This window comes from Hesperophylax consimilis, chromosome 12 (assembly GCF_061612785.1).
Source record: "Hesperophylax consimilis isolate HC1 chromosome 12, BYU_Hcon_1.0, whole genome shotgun sequence".
Lineage (NCBI taxonomy): Eukaryota > Metazoa > Arthropoda > Insecta > Trichoptera > Limnephilidae > Hesperophylax > Hesperophylax consimilis.
Genome location: NC_142847.1, coordinates 12,331,860 through 12,345,479, shown reverse-complemented (window position 1 = coordinate 12,345,479; position 13,620 = coordinate 12,331,860). Strand labels below are relative to the sequence as shown.

General features: G+C 36.5%; 1 protein-coding gene across 1 annotated transcript in view; it reads left to right on the top strand.

The window, feature by feature from the left end:
* beta'COP (coatomer subunit beta') overlaps nt 1-4,997 on the top strand; it is a 33,026-nt gene extending 28,029 nt beyond the window's left edge. Inside the window, exons 16-19 of the mRNA XM_089637714.1 lie at nt 2,293-2,422; nt 2,868-3,052; nt 3,329-3,455; nt 4,807-4,997. Of these exons, the coding sequence (XP_089493840.1) occupies nt 2,293-2,422; nt 2,868-3,052; nt 3,329-3,455; nt 4,807-4,848 (484 nt within the window). The 3' untranslated portion in view covers nt 4,849-4,997. The remainder of the gene's footprint in view (nt 1-2,292; nt 2,423-2,867; nt 3,053-3,328; nt 3,456-4,806) is intronic.
* The last annotated feature ends 8,623 nt before the right edge of the window (nt 4,998-13,620 follow it).

The window sequence follows — 13,620 nt, the reverse complement described above, 5'->3', positions numbered from 1 at the left end:
TAACTATGCCACTAACCGTTTTTGTCTCTTATTAGTTGCCAGCTTTAAAAGTCAATCCGGCTACTTCTTTCCTGTTTGAATATTCTACTGTTGTAAATTTTTATTATATGCCTAACATGGTATACACTTTCTTTTTTTTCCCGTTTTACTTTCTTACTTTTTTAGTTATGTATTGTATTACCTTTCGTTTCTTTTTCCTCAGTTACAGCCATGTATTTCAGGTGATTACTGAACTCCGTTGTTTGTTTTGTGTTGTTTTTTTCTTTTCCCCCATTACGGGGTTGGATCAAGGGCCTTTGTCCCCGCGACCACTTTTACTGGAGTTCTACTGTCGTGGGACCTCGCCAAACATCTGCGCCACCCCGGAGGAGGGACGGTGGTCAGAGGGACGTCTATGCGAGTCTTGGTGCCTTCCGCCCTGCCTCCGACTACCCGACGCTTTTCTTCCCTAGGGTCTTTAGGGTATAATCCCTACCATCCCACACACTTCTTCGGGGCACCACCGGGTCGGTCGGCTTAGGGGCACAGCATCCGGACCCGTTTCAGTCTTCCCAACCACCACTAATTGCCCCACTGGACTGCCAGCTGTGAGGCGCTGAACCACATTTCTTTTCTTTCTTTATCTTATGCTTACAGGTGATCTGTTACACGTCTTCTCTGTTCTGCTGTACTATTTTTTTTTATAGTTTATATTTGTTGTTATTTACCTGAAAGCGCTCGCATACCGCCCCCTAACACTGTATGCGGAGACATTGAAGGTTCTTAAATTCTTTTTCATATTATGTAGAGTCGTTCACAACAAAAAAATTAGATTCTTGCGAGAGCTCCGAAGGGGTGACATTAAGTCACCTATACCGGGGTGGGACAGGGTGGGTGAATCTTCAATGCACCTTATTATTTTTTTATTTTAAATGAGTTTGTGGTGTGAATCTTAGACGAAAATTTGACAAAAATTAAAAAATCTAGACTGTAAGCAAAAGAAGTTACACAGTTTGCTATGCGCAGAAATGACAATATTTATTAGTTATTCCTTTGCGGCTTGCCACGCTGCACTCGCCTCGCGCACAGCGCTTATTTCCAGACGACACTAGGGAATGGTCTTTTGTTTTAGGTCGAACTATAGTGTCCAACTCCACTGAGCATAAACTACTCTCACAGCCATTGTGTCTATGTGATGCACAGGTGCTGCCTTAAAGATTCGGAAATATGTATGTGATTTCAGTGCTGTGCAGACTGCTGAGCATAATGATTGCCAGCTTCACTCATTCTGCAACAGAATTAATGAGGTCCACTGGGCGACGCGTAAGGCCATAGATTGGCTCAGGACTATGGGGATATGGTAAGGAGACGAGTGAAAGTGGTTGTGAGGTCACAGCGTTTATTGTGGTACATTGCAGTAGTGAGAGATGACTCCGGACCGATGCTCACGTAGTTGGTGGACGTAGTCGACGGTGAATTCCCCGGGCCGAAGATCGTTACACCGCGTCGGTGGATGTGGTCAGCGGCGAATTCCGCGTGTCATAGGTCGTCACCAGATGCAAGCAGAGATGATGGCGGTGGAGTGGTCGAGGCAATGAAGTTGGTGTTTCGAATCCGCGTTAGTGGAGACCGGACTTGTTGACGGTGTTCAGCACTGGAATTATATTGAGTCTTCCTGGTTCTCCAGTGTGAAGTAAGAGAGCCGAAGGTAGAATTGACCTTGTCAGCAGATGAACTCGCTGCCCAGGAGATGCAGGTCGACTAAGATGTCACAGGGTCAAGGCGCAGACCAGCGAAGATGTTGCAGGGCCTATGCACGTGGGGGGCGCAGGCCAGAATTTATATCACAAGGCCAAGGCTCTGTTGTAATACCGCAGAGTTATCATTATCCGTAGTGTGGTTTAAGGTCAGGCGTAATAGGTCCGTGGCCCATGGTGGCGCGGTGAGGTAAGAGCGGGGTGCGGCGTGGGGGTCAAAAAAGCGGCTGCCTAAATTTAGTTGGCGGCGAGTGCTTCTACTTGTAAGACTCTGTAGCTGCTAATTACTGATTGACTTAGTTACCTGGACGTAGCCCCTTTATATGTATAGGCATAAATGCATTCGAGACCAAACCAGCAAATCGCGAGTAGGTAGATGCGCTGCATACACAATGTTTCACTAGTAGGTTCTAAGGCGATGCGGGTTGCATGTATGAACGTTCCTGAACCTTCTTGTAGCTACCGCTACAGGACTCTCTACGCCTATCTTTGACACTCTTTGAAGACACATCAATATAATTAGCTTATCTTTCTTGTTTTGATTTCTCAATTTCAGATCTTACCTGCCGTCCCGCATATCAGAAGTAGTACAAAAATGGAGAGAACAAGCATCAGCTACAAATGAAAAGACAGGACAATCACTTGCAGATCCAGCCACCTACGATAACCTGTTCCCAGAATATAAGGTATGTTATTCCCTTTTTAATTAAGACATTTTTTTTTTTTTTTTTTTAGATTCTCACGGCCAAAAGCATTTTTGTTGTTTGTTTTTGGGGTGTTATGCCGTGTTGCGCTAACTCCTTCTTTAGCCGACGTTTCGGACAGCGTTGCATTGTCCATCATCAGGGCAGATCCGGTAGACATCTTCGGATCTGCCGGATCTGCCCTGATGATGGACAATGCAACGCTGTCCGAAACGTCAGCTAAAGAAGGAGTTAGCGCAACACGGCATAACACCCCAAAAACAAACAACAATTTTTTTTTATTTATTTATTAATTCAAGCGTTCATCAGTGTAACATGTAGACTTGTTCTGGTCTTATTTTTATTTATTGTTCTTAAGTTAGCTCACATCTTCTTGTGTACTAATAATTTTAGAAACAATTGGCTAAACAAAATGTTTTTGTTTTAGAAATCGTTAGTACTCGAAGCATACCAGAAGAACTGCGGAATCGCGATGCAGAAGCAGCTGATAGACGTTTCTCCAGAATTATCCAACGTTGAGAGAGATTTAGAGCAGGAGATGGAAGCTGCACAGCAGAAGGGAAAGTGGTCCAAGGCAGAAGAGGAAGAGAGGTCACCTGAGGAAAGCGACAAGTAAGCTAAATTATCGATCTTCAAATCATTTCAAATTCCAGTTGCACTCAAATCAAGCAATTATTATTTTTATGGGTCAACATTTTCTTAAATTTGGAGACTCACCATAAGTTTCAATTTTTCAAATTACTTCTCATTAGATGTATCATGCGCAAAACAAACCTGTGGATTGCATGTGAATATTGAGGTGGCCATTGTTTTTTCACATTGCATCTTCCAAAGGAGAAACACAAATGACATTATTATTTATTTCTGACATAATTTTATTTTTTTCAGAGAAAGACGGCCATCAGCAGCCAAATCAAATGCCACAGTTGACGAGTTGCTGGAGAGAGGTTCAGAGGATGAACTGGAAGCCTCCTTGGCTGAATTCAACCTTGATGATAATGATGCCTTATTAACGGTATATAGCTTTAATTTTATTATACATACTAATTTCGACATTTTTCACCATCAATTTACAGCGTTTGACATAATATCGTAGGTATTACTGACAAAAATCGTTAACTCTTAATTCGCAATTTTGATAAAACAAGCATTTAAGTTTTGTACATACCAACTTCTTATTTAATTCATTGCATGTTGATATAAACATATAATATCATGAGGTGTGTTCGTTCAAGAATACCTTTTTAATTTAGGTGTGTTTGTATTTTGAATACGAATAAGGTTATGTATTTCCAAAGTGGTAGCAATTAGTATATTTAGCAGAATGTTTTGACTCTGGCAAAAAACATTAAGTTACTAAATGTTTTTATTTCAAATTGATTGCTTCACTTTCTTTTCAATGCACTAAACATTGACACTATATCTGCTATTAAAAACAATATTCCACTCGAACTGTCAAACAAACGCAAAAAACATACAATAAATATAATGTGACAATAACAGAAGCCATAGACAAGCAAAGCGCCTTCAGCTAATGTATATTAAGTTGAGTTAAAGTTTTCTGCCAGAGATTAAAAGGGCGGATACAAGTGCATATCCATAGACATAATATAAGGCAAATGATTTGACTTTTTTTCAGTTCAAAAACATACGTTTGCTTACTTGATATGTAACTTACTGTTAAATTTATTTCCCTAAAATGTAGAAAATTTCAATTGAACATAACTTAGTTTGTTATAGTTACGTCAGTTTATAGAGCGTAAAAAAACTTCATTATCAACCCTTTCAGACCGTGTGTATATTTGAAAAAGACTTTTTCCTCTCTATCTAGAGTGAATAAAAATTGGCAGTTTTCTTTTGAATTGCTGGTATAATTGACTTTGCACACTATCTTTTTGATTGAATTTGCGTGACTAGTTCAGGCGTTAGCTATTTTTATATTTTGAATAGGGATTTTTGTGTTAAATCAGGAACAATTTTTTTCTCCTGTTTTGTAATGTGAATTTTTATGTAGTTTTTTTTAAGTTAACAAAATCTTCTATTTTTGGTATACAGTGTAAGATTTGTCATTTTATCTAAAACACTGAAACTTAACGTTATTTCAAATGAAATAACTTCCTAGAAATACCAAAATTTTTCAAATAACTCTACCAGTTGTTATCAAACATAAAATGTGTTTTACCACTGCCAGTCTTAGTCAGGTCTGATTGGTAAACATAAAATGTTAAATTTCCCACTTGCATTTTTTTGCAGTTGTCCACGATATAATGGTCCCTGAAATTAAGAGGGGTTTTTGCTCTCCTTCTTGGTAATAAACTAAAGCAATTCAAACACAGATGTATAATTTATTTATTTTATATTTTCAGGATGAAGCACTCCTTGATGATGACCTAGATGGGATTGAATAAAATATTACAATTACATATTTCAAAATCTATGTTTATGTGCAGTTATAAATATTATTGTCTATAGTTTTATTTGCCACCATTACTTTTTGCATTGTATTTAATATTGTTTTTATCCACTTTGTATTACAATAAAACCATGCCATGCAATTTCCCCGATTTTTATTACTTGACACAATTGAGTATGTAAAGGAAATGGAGCGTTGAACATATCTCATCAGATATGAAAACAATAAAATATGGTTCCATGATAAATCAACACATCGACAATTCAACACACCTTTAAAAAGTGATATAAAGTCACAGACATAGGAATTAATAGACGAGAAGATAATGGCGAGGGGTAAAATCAACTGTTGAAGAACGAAGGGGGTAAGGCTGACTGTGATTCGTCAATAAATCAATCTGACAGTAAATAGGCATCTCGCATTATAATATCACCATTTAGTTCTTAAAAGTAAAATCTGCTTTTGAATGAATAGACATTTTTACATGGGAGCGCAAATTACTCGCCACGTTATGAACTAATTTGCGAAGTCCAAATTCGGCAAAGTAAGGCAGCTTCTATTTTCAGAGTCGTAGTTAGTTTCAGAGTATTTAGTTAAGACACTTTTACAAATGTTTCATAATTTACTTACCCCAGTAAACAACGATGAGCACACTTGAGAATCGCTACATTGTGATGTGATAGTATATGTTTCTAAAACTGATCCATATAATACGGTGTGAATAAGCTTAAAATAAAGTAAAATAATGCTTACTTATGGAATGTAATACGACAATTGGGTTTATTGTCTTTTTCACATCTATTTTTACAAGTTTTCATATCACAAGTCAACATTTTGCAGTGTTATTTCGTAAAATGAACCGATGATGCCTCGACCATAGTTCGCACAAGAATGATGACGTCACGTTTTCAAATTTCTCTTGAGGCCATACGCGAGCACAGCCGGCTCCAATGGAACCGGTATGGGGAGTGGGGATAATACGCTTTTAATCACTTAGGGCAGGTCTACTAATATTCATATGTCTATGTATAAAGTCATTAGAATGACGAAAAAAAAAATTTAAACCTAACCTACTTAACCCAGTTAATAAAGTTTTTGTTTCTTCACTTTCCATTACTTTATATAACTATTTAAAGATGTGATGAATTTTCATTTTGATGATTTATCCAGTCACCATAAAATATAATGTAATGATTTTTTTTAAATACGCAGTAAACAGAATACAATGATAATGAAATATGTTCAGAGAAATATGTAGCACAAAGCAAGTAAGCAAAACACGCAAAAAAGAGACGACAGATGGTTAGAAAATAAAGTGAGTAGCAAAATTTAAATTCAATTATTTCCTTACTTACTGACACAATCCATTACTCTGAACTGAACCAATACAATTCCATCGAAAATACCAATAAACGTATACTAGATTTAGTTATCTGTAATGAGGAATGCCTTGTATCTCAAGCATACAACCCTCTTGTCAAAGAGGATTTACACCATCCATCGCTCAAAATCATACTACAATTAGACACACTTCCAACTATCAATGCTCCACCAAAAGAAATTTATCGGTATGATAAAGCTGATTATGATTTAATAAACCAACACCTGTCTAAAACAGACTGGTCTTTTACTCACGATAATGCTGACGTTGACGAAGCAATTTATACTTTTTATGACATTTTAAATAACACCATTAACCAGTTTGTCCCTAAACGTTTCATCAAAAAGAAAAAATTTCCCAACTGGTACTCACCTCCCCTAATCAAAATTATAAATGAGAAACAAAGACTACACAAAAAATGGAAATCAAGTAATAATCCAGTAGATTACATAGAGTTTTCTATCAAACGAATACAACAAAAACACTTACAGAAACATTGTTACACCCAATATATAAATTCAGTTGAGTCTAGTATTCCAACTAACAATAAAAGTCTCTGGAATTACGCTAAGAACAAAAATAGGACAAATGGCATACCACAAATCATGAACCTAAAAGACGAGTCAGGCACCGGTGCTCATCAAGTGTGCCAACTGTTCTGTAAACACTTCCAATCTACTTACGTAAGCGATGAGGGCACGGATGATCCCAGTAATATAGATAATTCCACCTGCGTTAATAATGTTAACCCGATCGGGGACGTACAAATAAACAACTCATTGGTCAATAAATACTTGAATGAATTGGATGTTACAAAGGGTGCGGGCAGTGATGGTATCTCGCCATATTTTATCTCAAAATGTGCCAAAAATCTTGCATTTCCTTTAACTAACTTATTTAACATGTCTTTAAAAAAAGGAATATTTCCTACAAAATTCAAAGAAGCCATTATAATCCCCATCCATAAAACTGGCTCAAAAAGTAACATTGCAAACTATCGCCCAATCTCAATACTCACAGTATTTAGTAAACTCTTTGAGCGCATTGTGTACGATCAAATTTATATATCTATTGTCCGCAGCATACAAAATCAACAACATGGCTTTTTACAAAAAAGGTCAGTAATAACAAACTTAGTCAACTTTACTGAATACTTAACAAGCAATATGGATAATGGACACCAAGTAGATGTTATCTACACAGATTACTCGAAAGCTTTCGATAAAGTTAACCACTCTATCCTCATTAAAAAATTACACCAATTAGGAATCCATGGCGACTTACTTCGGTGGCTAACTTCATATCTGCAGAAAAGACTACAGTGCGTATCAGTTGAGGGAACTAAGTCTAGTTTCTTAACTGTGCCCTCTGGCGTACCGCAGGGTTCCCATCTGGGACCATTACTGTTTAATGTATATATATTTGATATTTATAAATGTTTTTTACATGCTAACTACCTTGCATATGCAGATGACAAAAAAATATACTTAGTAATCAAATCTATCAATGACTGCATAAAACTTCAAGAAGACCTAAATCGTCTTTTTGCATACTGTAAATTAAACAAATTAATCATAAACATTTCTAAGTGCAACAAATTATCTTTTACGCGCAACAAAAATAAAATTTATTTTAATTATAACTTTCATGATACACATATCAATGAAATAGAATCAATCCGTGACCTTGGGGTAGTACTGGATGTAAAACTAAATTTTATCAAACACATTAACGAAGTAATCAACAAAGCCAATAAAATGTTGGGATTTATAATTCGCATATCTAAACCTTTTCGCAATATTAAAACCATGTATTCCCTTTACACCACGTATATCCGCCCCCACTTAGAATACGGCACACTAATTTGGGCACCGTTCTACCAATGCCATATTGACAGAATCGAAAGTGTGCAAAACAAATTTTTTAAACACATAAATTATAAATTTAAATTACTCTTTGCAAATAACACCGAATCCTTAAAATTTCACAACTTTACTCCACTTCAAACACGTAGATTAATATCTGATCAAATATTTTTATACAAAATTCTGAATAACGGCCTGGACTCTCCAGAACTCGTAAATTATTTAAGAATTCGCATACCTACAAGGCCAACCAGACAAAACCATTTTTTTCATTTGCCCGCGTGCAGAACCAACCTTAGAAAAAATTCTCCAATCCCCCGTATATGCGCGCAATATAACACGCAATTTAACAATATCGATATTCTTAATAATACTCTTGTGAAATACCGAAACGAAGTCAAGCGCACGACCACAAATATTAATTAAATTAATGTACAGTAATAGAAAAGGTACAACATGAGCGTCTCCTGTCCCCATCCCATCTTCCTCTGCCTCTTGCCCTTTCCTATTCCTTCTTCCTTCTAATATATTTATATGATTTTTTTGTTAATTTCATTTTCAGTTAATGGTTATAACCAATTACAATTTTGTATTATATCACATTAACCAACATTAGCATAAGAAACTATTTTGGCTTACCTCATATTTAACCTCTTGTATAAATTATCCTGTATAAAATTGCTGTTTGTTTCTTACAATAAATAAATAAATAAATAAATAAATAAAATATATAATATCCCACCTATGTAGGGGAGAGTATGGTATATCGTACCACTTTGCACTTAACTCTCAATACTGTATGATTGAAATGGGTTAGAGAAGTGGAGTTAGGTTCAAATAAATACTTATTTTATTGGGTATGATATTTATTTAAATCATATTTTACAGGCATCTGGAATGTTTTCAAATTACATGTTTTATAAAAAATGATTTTCGGTACGATTTAACGAACCGGTATGGTTAATCGTACCACCAGTATGGTAAATCGTACCTAGACCATTATTCCAATTTATATCAAAGAAAACATGGGACATTTTTAGGGCATGCATGTGTCGCAAATGTCTGGGTTACTGGTGCAAGCTTCATGCACCCATTTATGGCAACGAACGCACTGGATCCAGTGTCTTTTGGGTCCTGCCTTTTCAAAATAATTGCCAAAGCATAGGTGGCGTATGTTTTCTTCATCGTCATCATCAATATCCGTATCCGAATCATTCAAAACGACAATACTGTCAGCATCTTCACTATCACTACTACTGTAATTTTCGGCCTTCTTTCGTCGAGCACACTTCTTACCCTTAATGGGTTTTTTATCAGTTTTAATAATCTTATTTTTTCAATTTTTAATTTGGGCATTTTGACAGCTGAGCGTCTACCAGCAGCCACTTCTAGTCCTTTTTTATACGGACTTGCTGTTATTTCAGCAGCCTTTTATGCCATGCGCGTGTTCTTTTTTCCTTGGTTCTTTGGTATTGGAGGAATCTCAAGAATTGATAGTTGAAAAGATGTCGACGCGTTTGAATTCGTTTGCCCCAATTCAACTTTCTGAACAGCATCTTGTGGTGAAAAGGGAGACTCTGACGAGGTCACTGGTGGTGGTGGTCGCAACAAAGGCTCTGACGAGATCTCTGGTGTTTGTTGTACTGAAATCTTTAATTTAAAACTATAAAATAATTCACTTAAAAAACAACAACAAAAATTACGGTAAATCGTACCGGTACGATTTACCAGACCCTTGCGGTACGATTTAATAAATTTAACAAAACATGTAAACGACGGTGACAAATATGATTTTGCAATAGTAAATTGCAGAATATAAATATGCTAAGTGATCTTAATTTGAGAAAAAACTAACATACCTACCTGTGAACATGAAATCACCTTACGCAGGAGCCGAAAAAATTAGATGAAGATTGTGAAAAAACAAAAATACTCCACTGCCAGCGCACACATGATCCAACACTAAATAAAAATGGCTGGACAACTATGACGCTTCTAACAGTTGGCAGAGTATTTCCAGGATTAAAAAATAGTGACCCGTAGCAAAAATATCGAGGTGGTACGATTTACCGACCGGTACGATATACCATACTCTCCCCTAAGTAAAGTAACTTACTTTTGTATGTTCCTCTCGTCCTTCAGTGAGTTTTGTAACTCATTGGGATTGCTCTATCAAGAAATAAAAACAATAAAATCATTCCATAAGAAGGAAGCGTTTAACTGAGAACAGTAACCTCGAGAACGAGAGGTCCTGTTCATTAAAGCAATAATATTGAAACAATAACCAAAAAAACCAAAACAGTAAATGAATGTGCGTTACATTTTTTATTTACCATCTGAAAACAATAAAAGGTAAATAATAGAATATATACAAACAAACTAAAAAGCAATTCAAAGAGTAAGAATAATAATATTATTTATGTTTAAAAATATGTTTTTCGCTTATCGCCTGAAATCGGACATCTTAAGACAGGTTCAGTCCTATCACTAGTCTGAAGATGCCCATCATAAGGTGAAACTGATCTGATCATTGACCTTCAGGTGGTGTGGTTAGCAAAACTTAAGCAAGTGTAGTCGTGGGTAGGTATAATGTAGGTTTATGTGCGCCAACGCTTTTTCTTAGTATGATCTGTCCCCCCTTTTTCTTAGCAGGATTCGCCTCCAGCTTTTTCTTAGCAGAATCCGCCACCCCTTTTTCTTAGCCGGTACAGCTCGTTTTTCCCAACAGACATCCTTTTTTTTCAACCAGATCCGCCCTTTTTCTTAGCCAGATCCGCCCATTTTTCTTAGTCATAACCTCCCCCCTTTTCTTAGTTTAATCCGCTGCCCCTTTTACTTCGCTGAATCCGCCCCCATTTCTTAACCGGATCCTCTGCCCCTTTTTCTTCGCCGAATCCGCCCCCATTTCTTAGCCGGATCCGCTGCCCCTTCTTCTTCGCCGAATCCGCCCCCATTTCTTAGCCGGATTCGCTGCCCCCTTTTCTTCACTGAATCCGCCCCTATTTCTTAACCGGATCCTCTGCCCCTTTTTCTTCGCCGAATCCGCCCCCATTTCTTAGCCGGATCCGCTGCCCCTTTTTCTTAACCGAATCCGCCCCCTTTATCGTCAGCTGCCATAGATCTGCATTTTTTTAACGGGATCTTTCCAATCCCTCCTTTTTATAGCCCGTACCGCCTCTCCTTTTCTTAGCCGTATTCCTCCCTTCTCCTTTTTCTTAACAGGATCCGCCCCCTCCTTTTTCTTAGCAGGAGCTGCCACCTTTTCTCAACACCCGCTCCGTTTTCTGTTGATGCTGGTGGTGGCTGTTAAAGTGTGGCGGTGGTTTGTATTATTGAGATCCATATAAAAAAAAATAATATGTAAAAAAATATACCTACATATATATTATATTATACATCTGGTTCTGTTATTTTTCACACCTATAGCATGTTAAATAACAGAACCAGATATGTTTTTTTGTTGGAGCGTACTTTGCGATTTTTTCCTATCAAGGGAATTGTAATTACTTTTTCAACTCGGCAAATGAAATAACATACCTATATTATATAGAAGTGCGTTGTATTTTGGTATAAATTCGGAATAACCACTCGTATATTTTGTCAATACATTATATAATTTATTATACTTTAGATCACCTATCTCTTTTTACTTCTTTTGTTTTTTTAATAATTGTGATCGTTAATCTTGATAAAAGATATTTAATATTTACTTTATCTATTAATTAAATTCAGGCCCCAAAGAGCCGGAGAATAGAATATAAGACACGCTAATGGCTCATATTTTGCCAGTAAATTTATTTATGGTAAACCAAAAGTGTGGTAATTTTTTATGAATCATCCCTCAGACTGTTGCTATTTATAATTATGCCAAAGATGATTCGGTACAACGGATCCAGGGCAAACAGAAAAATTATAACATACTTTTAATTATAACCCAATTTAATTTTGTAATTTTGCAAATTTTTTTTGAAAAATCATTTAAATTGACTTTTAAATGATTTTTCATTGAATTTATTAGGCGTCATTCCTCCTACGTAAGCAAAACATCAAACGAATTGAAACTCCAAAGTAAGCTGCATTAGAGTTTCTGAATAAAATAAACAAAGTGCTACCATCAAAGTCTCTAAATCAAATAGCAATTTGGCATATTCGAGCAATTCATATTTTATTCAACTAGAAAAGCTCATCGAAAAATGTATGATGGCTTCTTCAAATAATATTAACTTAATCACATTGACAACAGTAAAACATATTTTTATTTCGCAAATAGATAGTAATTCCCTCAACGTTATTTGTGCACTAAATAAGTTTGAACTTTTCTTGAAAGCATTTCTTATAAAATTGTCTCGACTAGAATTCTTTCCTTTACCCATCAGCAATCATGTTTCCATCGCTGGGCTGCAGATACATAAGTTTCTTTCTCTCGGTAATATTTGCTTCCCCTGGACAAGCTGTTATACCAAACGGTTCCCATTTAGCGGAAGGGATTGATCCTGGGTATTATCCAACTCTGCAAGCTGTCGTGTCACCTGGGAACCTTCTGACTCCGGCCCCCGACGTGGTGCGTGATGTGGTGGAGATAATACAATACCTGTCAAGACCAATCATTTTGACAGCGTTTTTATGTTGGAGGATAGGTAATTTTCTACATATTTTTTTTTTCAGCAGGATTATACAAATCTAAGGTTTAAAGTGTTTTATATAACTTCATATTGTTCGCTGTACAATCCTATTTACACCTAAAAAGATGATGTGTTATAAGTGTTGACGTTGAGACAATATGCGCTGTGATCTGTTAGCCAGACAATATTTGAAAATTTTGCAACCAATTTTCGAACTTTTAGAACAATTTACGGAGCGCCGTAATTACGCGGCTGTCATCTGTCAAAGTGACAAATCCCATACAAAAAAATGATATTCCGCGGCAGCTCCCCAATTGATCTGGCCCCCTCTCCTGAGGAAGATTATAACGTAGCTTATCATCCCAACATATAATACGTATATTCCACGCCCATATTATGGGCGCGTAATGTGTCTAAGACTTTATCGTGATTAATTTTTGAGTTATTATGCCGAGTTGCGCTCACTCCTTCTTTAGCCAACGCATTGGACAGCGTTGCAGTGTCCCATCATCAGCAGATTTACATATATGGACATGGTAACGCTATTCGAAACGTTGGTTAAAGGGAGGAGGAAGTGCAAACTCGGCATATTATTTAGTACATTAAGTTTTATTTTCTAAGCTTGTAAATAAAAATTTAAAAAACTGATAAAATAATCAATTTAAAGAAATCATACTTGTTGAGCAATGTTTAGTAATTAATTAATTGACCATCTTACTAATTAGATAATTACACGCCCGTTCAACATTGGTATTTTTTTAGCCGGCCTCGAGCCTGGTTTAAGACCGTTTTAACCAAACAAACACCATGGTAACAAGTCTGACCTTACGCGCCGTGACATTTACACCACATTTTTTAGTAACAGTGCTTATTATGAGATAAAGGTTTTGCCAATTATT